This window comes from Staurois parvus, unplaced genomic scaffold (assembly GCF_062004578.1).
Source record: "Staurois parvus isolate SC_StPar_1 unplaced genomic scaffold, SC_StPar_1.0 ptg000693l, whole genome shotgun sequence".
In the NCBI taxonomy this organism is placed as follows: domain Eukaryota; kingdom Metazoa; phylum Chordata; class Amphibia; order Anura; family Ranidae; genus Staurois; species Staurois parvus.
The window spans coordinates 996,346-1,010,218 of NW_028318489.1; the positions used below are offsets into that span (position 1 = coordinate 996,346).

Here is a 13,873-nt window from a genome sequence, read left to right on the forward strand (position 1 = left end):
AAAAAATGTGTATTAAAGCTATTTCTGTTTTCTCTTACTTACTGTTCCATTATAGGGAGATATAAAGTGAACGGAAATCATTCCAATGGGGAAACAGCATAAAAAAAACCTGACAGCAGTTAATACCCCACCTCACTCTATGCAAAACAAAAAATAGTTTTGTCTAGAGTTGGGCTTTAATAACTGTTACTAACACTTTAATAAAAACAGAGGTCTCAGTTTTATACATGCGCAAGTTGTGAAGACTGCAGTGAACAATGTCTTTTTACCAGCCTTTTCTATAATCCCACATCTTGACCACACGAGCAGTTCATATTTCCAAGAACAGCTCTCTATTCCGTATTCTTGAATGACTTATAAACTATTAATTCCTGCTGACAAAATGTTCTCTTAATGGTTTTAAATGATTCAGAGGATTATCTGAGTTTTATTCAAAAGTATCGGTTGTCAGTGAGATGTTGAAAAGTGGAAACAGAGACGGCAAGTGAAGGGGGAAGGGGGGGCAGACTGATAGGGTTTTCTTACCTGGTGAAATGGAAACTGAGTCTTTCAAGGCCACACGCCAGACTTCAGCCTCTCAGATATTGTTTATTATGCATCATTTGTATCTGGGATCTCACAAGCAAGCAGATGTCCTTTAGCTTTGATGCTCTGAAAGATGTTGAGTATCATTACTTAAAGTGTCACTAAGGTTCCATTTACTGTGCACACTTGTGTGGCTTGTAATGCGGCTTTGGACACATAAAGGCACAGCCCATTGTTTTCCATGGCACCCATTCGGATCTGTGCAACGTTGAAAAGGTTCTGCACTACCTTGATGGGACTTTGATGTAACCTAGTGCCAGAGAGTGTACAGTCAGATCAAAGTCACACTTTAAATCATATGAATTTGGAGTCACACAAGTGTGAATAGAGCCTAAACTCACATCATAATAAAACTACCAATAAATGCTATATTACATGCTGTTTCCTACTCACTCAGTTACTATGGGATTCATTTTCTGTATTCTGCAAAAAACCTGGTTGATCCTGCTGTTCTCTATCTCCTCCAGTTTTGGTAGCTACTGCACATGCTCGGTTTTCAGTGAGTTTCTATGCTGAGCATTTCCTCTCTATCACATCTGAGCAGCCCATGTGACTACATTGATACACAGTGGTAAATGAAAGCTCCCTCCCTCCCTCCTCCTCCATGCCCACTAAATGGGGTGAGATATTACATCTTGATTGATGGAGGCTTCACCTCTCTGTGATTCTAAAACACAGGCTGGAGGGGCATGACACAGCCTGTGGCTGGCAGAAATCCACCCGCACCATGTTATTTCCGAAAAATAAAGATTTGATTTCAAATATATATTTGTATGATGATTTAAAACAGTTTATTGATATGAATTATTTATTTTTGTTCTCCTGTCCCAAAGTTTTTGTTTGTTTTTTTTTTAATTTTGAACATGTGACCAGCAGCAGAGGACTAGAAGCTCCTCCTGCTTATGTTTCCCTGCAAAAAGAGTTGGTTCATATGACAGCTGTATATCAATTAGGAAAAAGGTACTTCGATTTTTTTTTTATTTAAATAGTTACTGTGCCATCATCCACATACAGAAAGAGAAGAGATAATGTAAATTAAACAGCGTGTGTTTATTACCACTTTAAAACTGAATTCCAGGTATGGGCTTTTTTGCAGAAATACATTGGTGCAGCTTGGATCAATGTAAGTATGCATATATCATACCTGTGAATCCCTGTGAAAGCTGATAACCCCTGTACTACTGTACCTGCTGTTACTACAGTGATTGTCACAATCTTCTGGGTCCTCTGCTGATCAGCTCCTCTGCTGCATAACGACCGCACGGGGCCACTTGCTCGGTACAAGTGCCATTCAAAGAATGCCTTACATTTTTCTCAATGAATGCAAGGTGTTCAATGATTGGATGAGGTGGAATGGCAGGGCAATCACTAGTCCAATCAGTGAACGCTTTGCATTGATTGAGAAAAGTACAAGGCATTCTGTGAATGGCACCTCCTATGTATACTATGCAGCAGGGCAGCCATTTGACACAGGAATCAGGAGTTAGTGGCGATCACTGTAAGTTGATGCTACTACAGTTTTTCTCTTTTTCCACAGGGATCCCGCTGGTATAGCATATGCATAAATTACATTGGACCAATGTAACTATGCAAAAAAATTAATAACTTCAATTGGGAAAAGGTATTGGCAAGTCAGATACTTTGTGTACTGAAGGCGAAAGCTGAGCTTCAAAAAAAAAAAAATCTAAATAAACAATTGTAATACATATATGAGAGCAGTCAACTGCTTCCAAATCATTTGTATTTCTGATTATTAAGTCCTGAGAATCATACAGCTCTGCTAGATAAAGCAGCCTAGCAATACATTTAGATCACCTTCTGCCCAAGCTTGTGATTGGAAAGAGAGTAGACTTACAAGTTCATCTGTCTGCTCTCTTTCCTCCTATGTGAATGTTGTCATGTGCACACAGCACACCTGATTGAGCCCTATTGCTACCACTTGCTGTAGTTCTGAAACAAGGTACCATGTATGCTTTGTATGTATGATCGAAACTGATAACATCCACCTACAGAAGGTTGGCAGCAGGCATACGTAGAGATTGACATACAGTTGTGTTCAAAATAATAGCAGTCAGACATCACTAACCTGATCAATCACTATTTTTGGTAGAAATGATATTTCTACATGGAAAATAATTTATTAGTAGGTGTAGTAGAGTAATAGAAATCCAACAGACCCAACAGTCATGACATGCATGCTGCTGATTCTGTGTAATTGAATCACTAATTGAAAGGGGCATGTTCAAAATAATAGCAGTGTGGAGTTCTATTAGTGAGGTCATTCATTCTTTGAAAAACAGGTGACAATTATTGCTCTTATTTAAGGAAGGAAGGCAGCAAATGTTGTACATGCTGGTTACAGTGCATTTCTCTCTGAAATTCTGAGGAAAATGGGTCGTTCCAGACAGTGTTCAGAAGAATAGCATACCTTGATTAAAAAGTTGATTGGAGAGGGGAAAACATATAAAGAAGTGCAGAAAATGATAGACTGCTCAGCTAAAATGATCGCAAATGCTTTAAAATGGCAACCAAAACCTGACAGACGTGGAAGAAAGCAAAAAAATACCATTCAAATGGATAGAAGAATAGCCAAAATGGCGCGGACTCAGCCAACAATCAGCTCCAGGAAGATCAAAGAAGGTCTAAAGTTCCCTGTGAGTACTGTTACAATTAGAAGACGCCTATGTGAAGCCAAGCTATCTGCAAGAAGCCCCCGCAAAGTCCCACTGTTGAAAAAAAGACGTGCTGAAGAGGTTACAATTTGCCAAAGAGCACATTGACTGGCCTAAAGAGAAATGGTGCAACATTTTGTGGACTGATGAAAGTAAGATTGTTCTTTTTGGGTCTAGTGGCTGGAGACAGTTTGTCAGACGACCCCCAAACACTGAATTCAAGCCACAGTACACTGTGAAGACAGTGAAGCATGGTGGTGCAAGCATCATGATATGGGAATGTTTCTCATACTACGGTGTTGGGCCAATGTATCGCATACCAGGGATCATGGATCAGTTTGAATACATCAGAATACTTGAAGAGGTCATGCTGCCTTATGCTGAAGAGGAAATGCCCTTGAAATGGGTGTTCCAACAAGACAACGACCCCAAACACACCAGTAAACGTGCAACATCTTGGTTCCAGACCAACAAGATTGACGTTATGGAGTGGCCAGCCCAATCCCCGGATCTTAATCCAATAGAAAACTTGTGGGGTGACATCAAAAATGCAGTTTCTGAGGCAAAACCAAGAAATAGAGAAGAACTGTGGAATGTACAGTTGCAAGAAAAAGTATGTGAACCCCTTGGGATTACGTGGAGTTTTGCATGAATTGGGCATAAAATGTGCTTTGAACGTCATCTAAGTCACAACAATAGAAGAACACAGTCTGCTGAACATAATACTACACAAACATTAGATGTTGCCATGGTTTAATTGCACATAACATGTAAACATTCACAGTGCAGGGAGGAAAAAGTATGTGAGGCCCTAGCTTAATGACTTCTCCCAGAGCTAATTGGAGCCAGGAGTGAGCCAACCTTGACTCCAATCAGTGTGATGATATTGGATGTGTTGCTGACAGCTGTCCTGCCCTTAAAAAACACACACCTGTTTTGGGTTTACTGGTTTCAAGAAGCACTGTCTGATGTGAACCATGCCTCGCAGAAAAGAGCTCTCAGAAGACCTATGATCAAGAATTGTTGACTTGCATGAAGCTGGAAAGGGTTACAAAAGTATCTCCAAAAGCCTTGATGTTCATGTGTCCACGTTTAGACAGACTGTCTACAAATGGAGAAAGTTTAGCACTGTTGCTACTCTCCCTAGGCGTGGTTGTCCTGTAAAAATGACTGCAAAAGCACAGCGCAGAATGCTGCATGAGGTAAAGAAGAATCCCAGAGTGTCAGCTAAAGACCTACAGAAATCTCTGGCACATGCTAACATTTTTGTTGACACATCTACAATAAGGAAAACATTAAACAAGAATGGAGTACATGGGAGGACACCACGGAGGAAGCCATTGCTGTCCAAAAAGAATATTGCAGCACGTTTGAAGTTTGCAAAAGAGCACCTGGATGTTCCACAGCACTACTGGCAGAATATACTGTGGACAGATGAAACCAAGATTGAGTTGTTTGGGAAGAACACACAACACTATGTGTGGAGAAAAAAAGGCACAGCACACCAACATCAAAACCTCATCCCCACTGTAAAACATGGCGGAGGGAGCATCATGGTTTGGGGCTGCTTTGCTGCCTCAGGGCCTGGACGGATTGTTGTCATTGATGGGAAAATGAATTCCAGAGTTTATCAAGACATTTTGCAGGAAAACGTACGACCATCTGTCTGCCAACTGAAGCACCGCAGAGGATGGGTGATGCCACAGGACAATGACCCAAAGCATACAAGTAATTCAACAAAACAATGGCTGCAACAGTACAGAATACGCCTTCTGGAGTGGCCCAGTCAGAGTCCTGACCTCAACCCGATTGAAATGCTGTGGCATGAACTTAAGAGAGCGATTCACACCAGACATCCCAATAATATTGCTACACTGAAACAGTTTTGTGAAGAGGAGTGGTCCAAAATTACTCCAGATCGTTGTGCAGGTCTGATCTGCAACTACAGGAAACGTTTGGTTGAGGTTATTGCTGCCAAAGGAGGGTCAACCAGTTATTAAGTCCAAAGGTTCACATACTTTTTCCTCCCTGCACTGTGAATGTTTACATGTTATGTGCAATTAAACCATGGCAACATCTAATGTTTGTGTAGTATTATGTTCAGCAGACTGTGTTCTTCTATTGTTGTGACTTAGATGACGTTCAGAGCACATTTTATGCCCAATTCATGCAAAACTCCACGTAATCCCAAGGGGTTCACATACTTTTTCTTGCAACTGTAGTCCAATCATCCTGGGCTGGAATACCTGTTCACAGGTGCCAGACGTTGGGTGACTCCATGCAACACAGATGTACAGCAGTTCTCAGAAACAGAGCTTATACAACAAAATATTCATTAAGTGATTCAAAAGAAAGCAAAATCTTCAAACATTTTTCAGTTTATAAAGTGAATGTTTGAGTTTGTAAAGAAGAATGCAAACACTGCTATTTTTTTGAACAGTCTAATATTCACTTCAATTTTTTTTAGAGGAACAACACAAATTTGATATATTTTTCTTCATGTTTTGATTTGGAATAGAATGTGTAGTGTTCCCAATGCATTTGTGTGGATGGAAATAAAAGCTATTAGAAGGATTTTGAGCTTTATTCACTTTTTCAACACACTGCTATTATTTTGAACACAACTGTATGTAGGTAAATGCCCAATAACCTGATTAGAACATATTATCAATCAATCAATCAATCAATCACTCAATCAAAGCAATCAAAACCTTATGACATCATTACCATATCTGGCCTGGCCTGGCATTCATTCCTCTTCCAGGAGGCCTGGTACTTCAATGAATGTTGATGAGTGAGCATGCAGACTTCAGGTTACCTACATTTTGATATTCTGGACTGCATACCAGATCTTCCCTAAACACATGTGTTTTAAATCAGTCACCTGAATCTGAATGCATTTGTTTTGGGTCCTGTGTTTGTGGTGGACACTCAGTGGGCATCAGAAATGTCTACCAGTCGCCTCTTTGAAAGCCTTTGTGGGGAAGTGTGGTTGACGGGGCAGCAATTGTCAGATGTCAGGTGATCTCTTACCCCTGACTCTCAAACTGATAGCATGCACACTCAGCTCAGAGGTGTAGGCTCTTCTCCTTGCATCTGTGACTTGAGCAGAACTTCCAGATGATGCTTATAAATGATTGGTGGCTGGAAGCTCTGTTATCATTACTGAATAGAAGGAAGTGGGTGCCGTGAAAAATGATTTGACTGTATAACCACTTCAAAGATTTTAAACAGGACACAGAGGAGTTTAACTACACTCCTATTTCTTCCTATTGCAGATTAGGATCTTCACTCACTATGAACTTCTCAAGACCTGATCCTGAAGTGAACCAGATGAATATCCTGAGGACAACAACTTCTCCTGCCTGCCTGGATCACTGTCGTGCAGGGCAGGTACTGTCTTTAGCCTGCATGAACCTGCTACCACAATAATGTCTTATCTTAGTGGTAATCTCTTTATCTGCAGTCTGGCAGTCTACCAGTTAATCAAGCCTGTGGGTATCTGCAAATGCCACCAGATGTCCACTGTTGGGGAGAACTAGTGATGGGACAAGTTACGATATAATAAAAATTCTGCAGTCTTTATTCTTTTACCAGATAAGCTGGTAGCATCCTCTGTCCAATCCCCTACCCCTTCTCCTTAAATTCACATAAATTTGATTCTTTATGGACCACTCTGAATGTCATTTACCGGTACATTAAAGGCAGCCAGATCATGTTTGCACATTCTACTGCCCTCTAAAGACATTTTACTATCATTATAACCTTGTTGCAAACCATGTGCTACACAGACACCAGGATTTAAGTAAGTGTGTCACCTCTAAACCAGCCTTCCAGTCCAGGAACAAGTCTCAGATCCTGGATTATGCATGAACAAAAATCCTTCTGATTCTGCAGATGGAGGCATTATCAGGTGGAGTACTGTGATCTTTGTGAAGGGTGTTACTCATGCACATTACTTAGCATTCATGCACTTATTTCAAATATATTTAATGCTGAGTTCACTTTAAAAGAAATCCAGATATGGATATTTTATACACAGTTACATTGGTCCAGCTTAGACCAATGTAACTATGCATATACCATACCTGGCTGACCCCCTGGAAGCTGGAAATCACTGAAGTAGAAACCGCTACCCCAGTGATCTCCACTTGCTTCTAGATCTCATGCTCCCCTGCTACATTCTGAGCACAGGAGGTCGGCCGCTCGCCACAGGTGCCATTCTGAGAATGCTTTGCCTTTTCTGGATGAATGCAAAGTGTTCTCTGATTGAACAAGGTGGAGAGGCAGGGTGGTCATGCTCTCCAACTTGTTTCAATGTCTGAATGGTGCCCACACCAAATGGAAGACCTATGTTCAAATTGCAGCAGGCCAGCCATTCAGCACAGGGCCCAGAAGCAAGCAGAGGTCTCTTGAGTAGCGGTGTGTACTTTATTGTTTTCCACATTCCAGGGGAAGGTATGGTATATGCATAGTTACATTGGACCAATGTAACTACTTAACCAGTGCTCTGCTGGACACTGATAGAAGTCACAAGACTGCTCTAACTGCTGATGTACCATTGGGAGAAAATGATTTAATCTTAGGTATTTAAAGAAGACACATGGCCACACAATGAAGTTGGACGAGAAGCCATTCAATCTTAAACTGTGTAAGGGGTTCTTTACTTTTAAAGTAGTAAAGATGTGGAACTCCCTTCCACAGTTGGTGTTGTCAGCAGGGAGTGTAGATAAATTCAGAACATTTTTAGATGTTCTTCTCAGCAAACATAATGTACAGGGATTAGAAATTGGCATCGACATTGCAAGGATTTAACCTATGTCTGTAGCCCCGGTCCTCGTTATTTTCACCCTCAGGCCTGGGAGAAATAAAGCTCTGGACACCGAAGTGTGCAAGCTAAATCTCTGAAAGTTTAATGCATGACAAGAACGGTTATACAGAACTCAAAAGGCTTTGCTTAGTCTCAGAATGACCAATGAAACATTCCATTCTTATCAATATAGTTACGTGAAGAACAGAAACTGCAAATAGTTGAGGGATATCATATAAGGTAGTTCCGTTTACAGAAGTGAAACTAGTCTAAGAAAAGAAGAGAGAAGTTACAAAACCGAGACTAAATGTCTAGAAATGGAGGCATTATACAAAATAAATGCCAGGTAATAAGACATATTTCCTTACAGACATAAACACACATACACATGTTGAACTGGATGAAACAGTGTCATTAGTCAATCTTACCAACTATGTAAGTAGTGATGGTATAATAACTCATCCATCTTTGTAAACCAAGCTTGTTGCATTTATTTGGCTGGAGTCATAAACAAAAATATGTAAATGTGAAATGTGGACAGTGTTATTTGCTATAGAGCTGCATGGAGTTCACAGCAGTCTTTCCGTTGTCTCTTTTTTAATAGGAACTGTGCTACCTGTGTCTACAGCGGGCCCAGAAAAATATCCCGGTGTACTTCACAGAGGAGAGAAAACTGAAAGATAAGGAGGAGGAGAGAATATTACAGCAATACCAGCACATGAAAGACCAAGAAGCCATCCTAAAGTCTCAGGTATTGCCTACAATAACATATGTCAGATCTGGCCTGTTGGTCTTTATGATAGAAAGTGAAGGAAGAACAATTCCACGGCAGCAGGGGCGGACTGACAACTCATGGGGCCCCCGGGCAATAGGGGATCATGGGGCCCCTGTGTCCTCGCCCACAATCAAACCACACCCAAAAAAGCCTATGAAAAGGTACCAGGGGCATCTCATGGGGCCCCCTACTGACCCAGGGCCCTCGGGCATTGCCCGAGTTCCCAAATGGTCAGTCCGCCCCTGCACGGCAGTCATTATGATTCTCTCTACTGTGCTAAAAACAAGATGTAGGATAGGTTTGCTGTTTTTTTTGGTGGGGGGGGGGGGGGGGGGGGCAGGGCTCAGAACATTATCAGCAAGTATAGAAAATACCTGTTGATCTGGCCAGACATGCAGTGACCATGTCCTTGTAAGATATTCTGGAAGTAAAGCAAAATCAAATGTATCTTTCTTCTGTAAACTACTCATCTCCACACTCCCCCCACCCCACACACCAATGTAATGGAGATGAACAAAGGCAGATAGGTTTGTAGTTCTGCCTGGATGACAACCATGGCTGCCTCCACAATGGAGAAGTGAGCGTGGCCAGGGACAGGTGAAAAGTAAAAAGTAAATTTGAATAAACTGGAAAAAGATCACTGCAGCCACCACATCTAAGGACTGGTAAGCTGTAGTATACTACATTTGTGGGGGTTTAGATACACTTTAACCCATCAGGCCTAACACTTTTTCTGGCTTTTAATGCTTAAAGTGCATGCATAACCAAAACTATTTTTTTGGTGTTAGATAGAGTAGGGAAGGGCTTAAACACCTGTCAGGTTATTTTTTCACTGTCTCTGTACTGTTATGGAAATTTCCCTTTGCTTCCTGCCCCTGAGGTGCAACAGAAAATTTGAGGAACTCTCCCAAAATGTGTCCCCATTAGAAGATTTCCTTTTATCTCTTGTTCTGGGAACAGCTCTAAAATTTTGGATTTTGTTTCATTTTCATTTCAGTGTCAACAGTCACCAGTACATATAGAGGGGTGAGCCTCCTCAGTGTGGACGTAGACAGCAGTAAAAGATTAACAGAGGGTGTAAACCTTCCCCATTCTATCCAAAACAAAAAAAAAATGGTTTTAACCCTGACCCTACCATTAATCCTAACCCCCTAAAAGGTGCCCTTAAAGTGTTACTAAACCCACAACAGCAAAATCAGTCTGTATATGCAGTAAAGCATGCTTGACATACTCACTGTGGAACCTAAGGGGTTAATCCTGTGCACTGTGTAAAAAAGGCCTTTTGATCCTGACTTCTCTGCTCCTCCTCTTGTTCAAATGTCCACGTCTTAGCCCCTGATCCAGACTGAACCGTAGCCATTCTGCACATGCTCAGTTTAGTGTGTATTGCTAGAGAGGTTTTGTTTTTGGGGGGGAGTGCATGCGATCAGCACAGGGCCAATCAGCACTGCCCAGACAGAGGTCAGGGGTTTTGCATCCTCCTAGAACAGAAAGAAAACTCCTCCTACAAGCTTTAACATATGCTCTGCTGAACACTGATAGAAGTCACAAGACTGCTCTAACTGCTGATGAGAAAAGGTATTTAGCAGTTTATATTTACAATTCCATGTTCTGTGTACTGTGGGAGACCAGATATAGTGAATACAGGGTCCTGGGTTTAGTAACACTTTAATAATTAGCTTCCACCTGCACTTCAGCTGCTAAAATCTAATCCTAAAATTCTGTCCTCTGTACATGTTTCTCTGTGTGTAACTCAACATGCAGCTAAACCCTCCTATTCTGCAGTAAGCCAGACTGAATGTAATCATAAAGCTTTATTAACAGAACAGGGTGGGTGAAACTATTAGGAAAAAACAGATGAGAAATACATACAATCAATGTAAGAACATACAAAAAACACAAAGAATAGTTAGGCTATAGATGGCGATAAGTGATTCTCACCAGCGATGCTTCTGTTAGGGGATGCAAAAGAATGCAAGTTCCAGTTCAACAGGTGTTCTGGCTCCTTTTCTCCCATCTAAGATGGAATCTGAATTCCCAAGAAGCATCTAATCCCTTTCTCTCAGAATTATGGGTATTTTTATTAACTCGTAACTCTTATCTAAACAGTCTCTACTTTCTGTAAAACAGTATTTTTTTTACTGACTCCATCTAGTGGCCAATGTAATATTGCAGGCTGAATTTTCCCTGCTGGAGGCAGAACACCTACCACTAACCTAACTAAACCAAACCCCCAATGAATTAATATCATTTTTAGCATCTGTTTTTAGTAATGATAGAAAAATAGTGTGAAGAACTCTTCCGCACTAGTGAAGCACAGATCCAATTTACATAATGTAAAGTACAGTGTTGATCATAATGTCATTGCTAGAGCACAGTTATTCCTAGCAGCCTACTCACTCTTGTAGGTTTGTTGTATTGAGGTCTTCAAATTTCTACTTTTTCTTTCTATACAGATCAAATCTCATGTAATTCGAGAACAAAGTCAAAAAGACGCAGCGTATAACATGGGGGTCGCGGAAGCCATCAGGAATGAACGCAATGCTAGGAACACAGATTTTTATGTGAGTACATATTCTGTTTGTCGGTGTGACCATTGCTGCTCTCATCAGGGGTGTAATTACCACAAGGCAAACAAGGCATTTGCCTTGGGCGGCATTTCTTAGGGGGGGTAGCACTGCCCCTTGGAAGAAGGGACGGAAGAAGGAACACATGCGGAATGGGGACCTGGTGTGTTCCGAGAGATGCTGCGGGTTTCATGACAGTGTATGCAGAGCCCAACTCTCGTTCCTGGGGATGTCCAGAGCTGTAAAGGTGAGTGTCTTTCTCTCTCTCACCATGGGGGATGGTGGCTGGTGTATGGGGGGCAGTGGTAGTGAAAGGATCGGGTGGAGGTCAGGGGTGTTATTGGTCAATGTCAGGCTCTTTATGCAAGGGGGTGGGCAATTTTTGTGTTGCCTAGGGCAGCACAAAACCTAAATACACCACTGGCCCCCATAATGACACTGGCCGAGCTAAACTGAATGAAGAGTGATAAGATGTCACTGACACACTGAATTTATTACTGACACCTGTTATTCTTATCATTCTTATTATTATGATTATTGATTAAAGCACAGTGGTATTTGAATAAAGAAGATTTCTGCAATTTTTAAAAGTTGTCAATAAACTGAGAATTAAATGGAATATGTAGCATTTTCACTATGTAACCTTTTCATTGTATACTTATTAGAAATGCAGGTTAATGCAATCAGCTGAATGAGATCCTGACATTAAAAAATAATCCCCAAGCAAGTGTAATCTGTAAGTGTGAATACATACTTTGCCCCCACTGCCAGAACCCTGCATGGTTCAATAGTTATCCTCAGCTAAGAAATCAACATTTCCAGGAGTATTGACATTCTTTGGACCTGCAGTGCTCACTGGTTTCTCCCAATGTCTATTGTATCCTACAGTCAAGTTCGAAGGTTAATAGTTCAGAGAGCCAAAGAGATTAACACTATATTAAGAGATTAATATAACTGGATACTAACAGTTATAGGTGAAGTTGATCCAGGGAATATCCAATTGCCTCCTGGGGGATCAGGAAGGAATATTTTCCCCTACAGGTGCAAATTGGATCATGCTTTGATGGGGTTTTTTTGCCTTCCTCTGGATCAACTGTGGGTGTAGGATTATAACTTTTTTTTTAATGGTTGAACTGGATGGACCTTTGTCCTTTTTCAGCCAGACTAACTATGTAACTCCCAGTAGTGTTGGTTTCTTAGCAGATTTCAGCAGAGGATTTCTGTTGACACATGCAGCACTTAGATGGTATAGGCAGCAGAAAAAGAAAGTATTCACTATTTTATTTTGCAGGTACACTTGATTGGGATTTTCTTTTTAATGACTGGGTCATTTTAAAGGGTGAGTGTGATTTCAGACAAAGTAAGTCACCCTGGTTAGTCCTACTGACCTAGAAGAGAAAAAGGAGCGAAGTGCCTCTAAGTGCAATAAGTCTTTTAATTCAAGTCTAAATGTTGAAACACTCACATGTGTGAAGTAATCGTAAGCATAAAAACCGTGGTTAACAATAGTTAACGGTGGGGTGCTGCTTGAAAAAGGAACGCACTTCCGCCTTCCACGGCCAGTGCATGCTCCGAAACGCGTTGCAGTGCACCCTGGGATCTGACGTCATCACGGCCACGCCGCCGCTGCGCTCCAGCGTGCGTTCCATCCGGCTCTGAGGGAGGACGTGCACGCCGACCGGCCTCACCGCTGTTCCCCTCCAGCCACCACGCTGTTCCAGCCAAGAGCTGACCTCCCCACATCGCAGTAAGATGACGGCTCTTCACCTGGGTTACCACCCCACCGTTAACTATTGTTAACCACGGTTTTTATGCTTATGATTACTTCACACATGTGAGTGTTTCAACATTTAGACTTGAATTAAAAGACTTATTGCACTTAGAGGCGCTTCTCTCCTTTTTCTCATCTACAGAAGTTGCTACAGCTTATTTGGAAGCCTTGCCCTCAGTGCCACACGGAATCCTACGCTCTTCATACAGTAGCCACTAATACCACGATCACCCCATACTACCATTTCCCAGGACTTTGCAGTGTTTGCGCTGTTACAACCCTTCCTCATTTCTTCAGTCCTACTGACCTAAACTATCCATCCCCACCTCCTTCATCTACTTACTGCCCTGAGCAGCCACTGCTCTATTGGTTACGCCATTGGATAAATCTTCTTCATCTCGCCAAGCCTATGTAACGTGACTTCATAGATTTGTACAGTGCCGTCTCCTAAAAATGGAAACCGTTGGGAAATGGCCCTAAACAAGTCTATCAGGACACCCTATGCTGTGAGCCGTAAGGAAGGCTTTAACAAGTAAGATGTAAACATTGGAGTAGGCTGCTCCTGTCCTAATAGGGTAAGTATGCAGTTGGCTGGGGTTGGGTAGTGTAGCCCAGTAAGTCTAGGCAGAGTAGGTAAGTGTACTTTGTCTGAAGGTACACTTGCCATTTAAAGATGATCTCTGGGCTCCTGCC

At 41.6% G+C, this 13,873-nt stretch overlaps 1 protein-coding gene across 1 annotated transcript in view; it reads left to right on the forward strand.

Annotated features, from left to right (window-relative positions):
- The window catches only part of CCDC81 (coiled-coil domain containing 81), a 113,601-nt gene that overhangs the window by 73,582 nt on the left and 26,146 nt on the right, over positions 1-13,873 (forward strand). Inside the window, exons 9-11 of the mRNA XM_089652767.1 lie at positions 6,536-6,650; positions 8,672-8,818; positions 11,299-11,406. Of these exons, the coding sequence (XP_089508893.1) occupies positions 6,536-6,650; positions 8,672-8,818; positions 11,299-11,406 (370 nt within the window). The remainder of the gene's footprint in view (positions 1-6,535; positions 6,651-8,671; positions 8,819-11,298; positions 11,407-13,873) is intronic.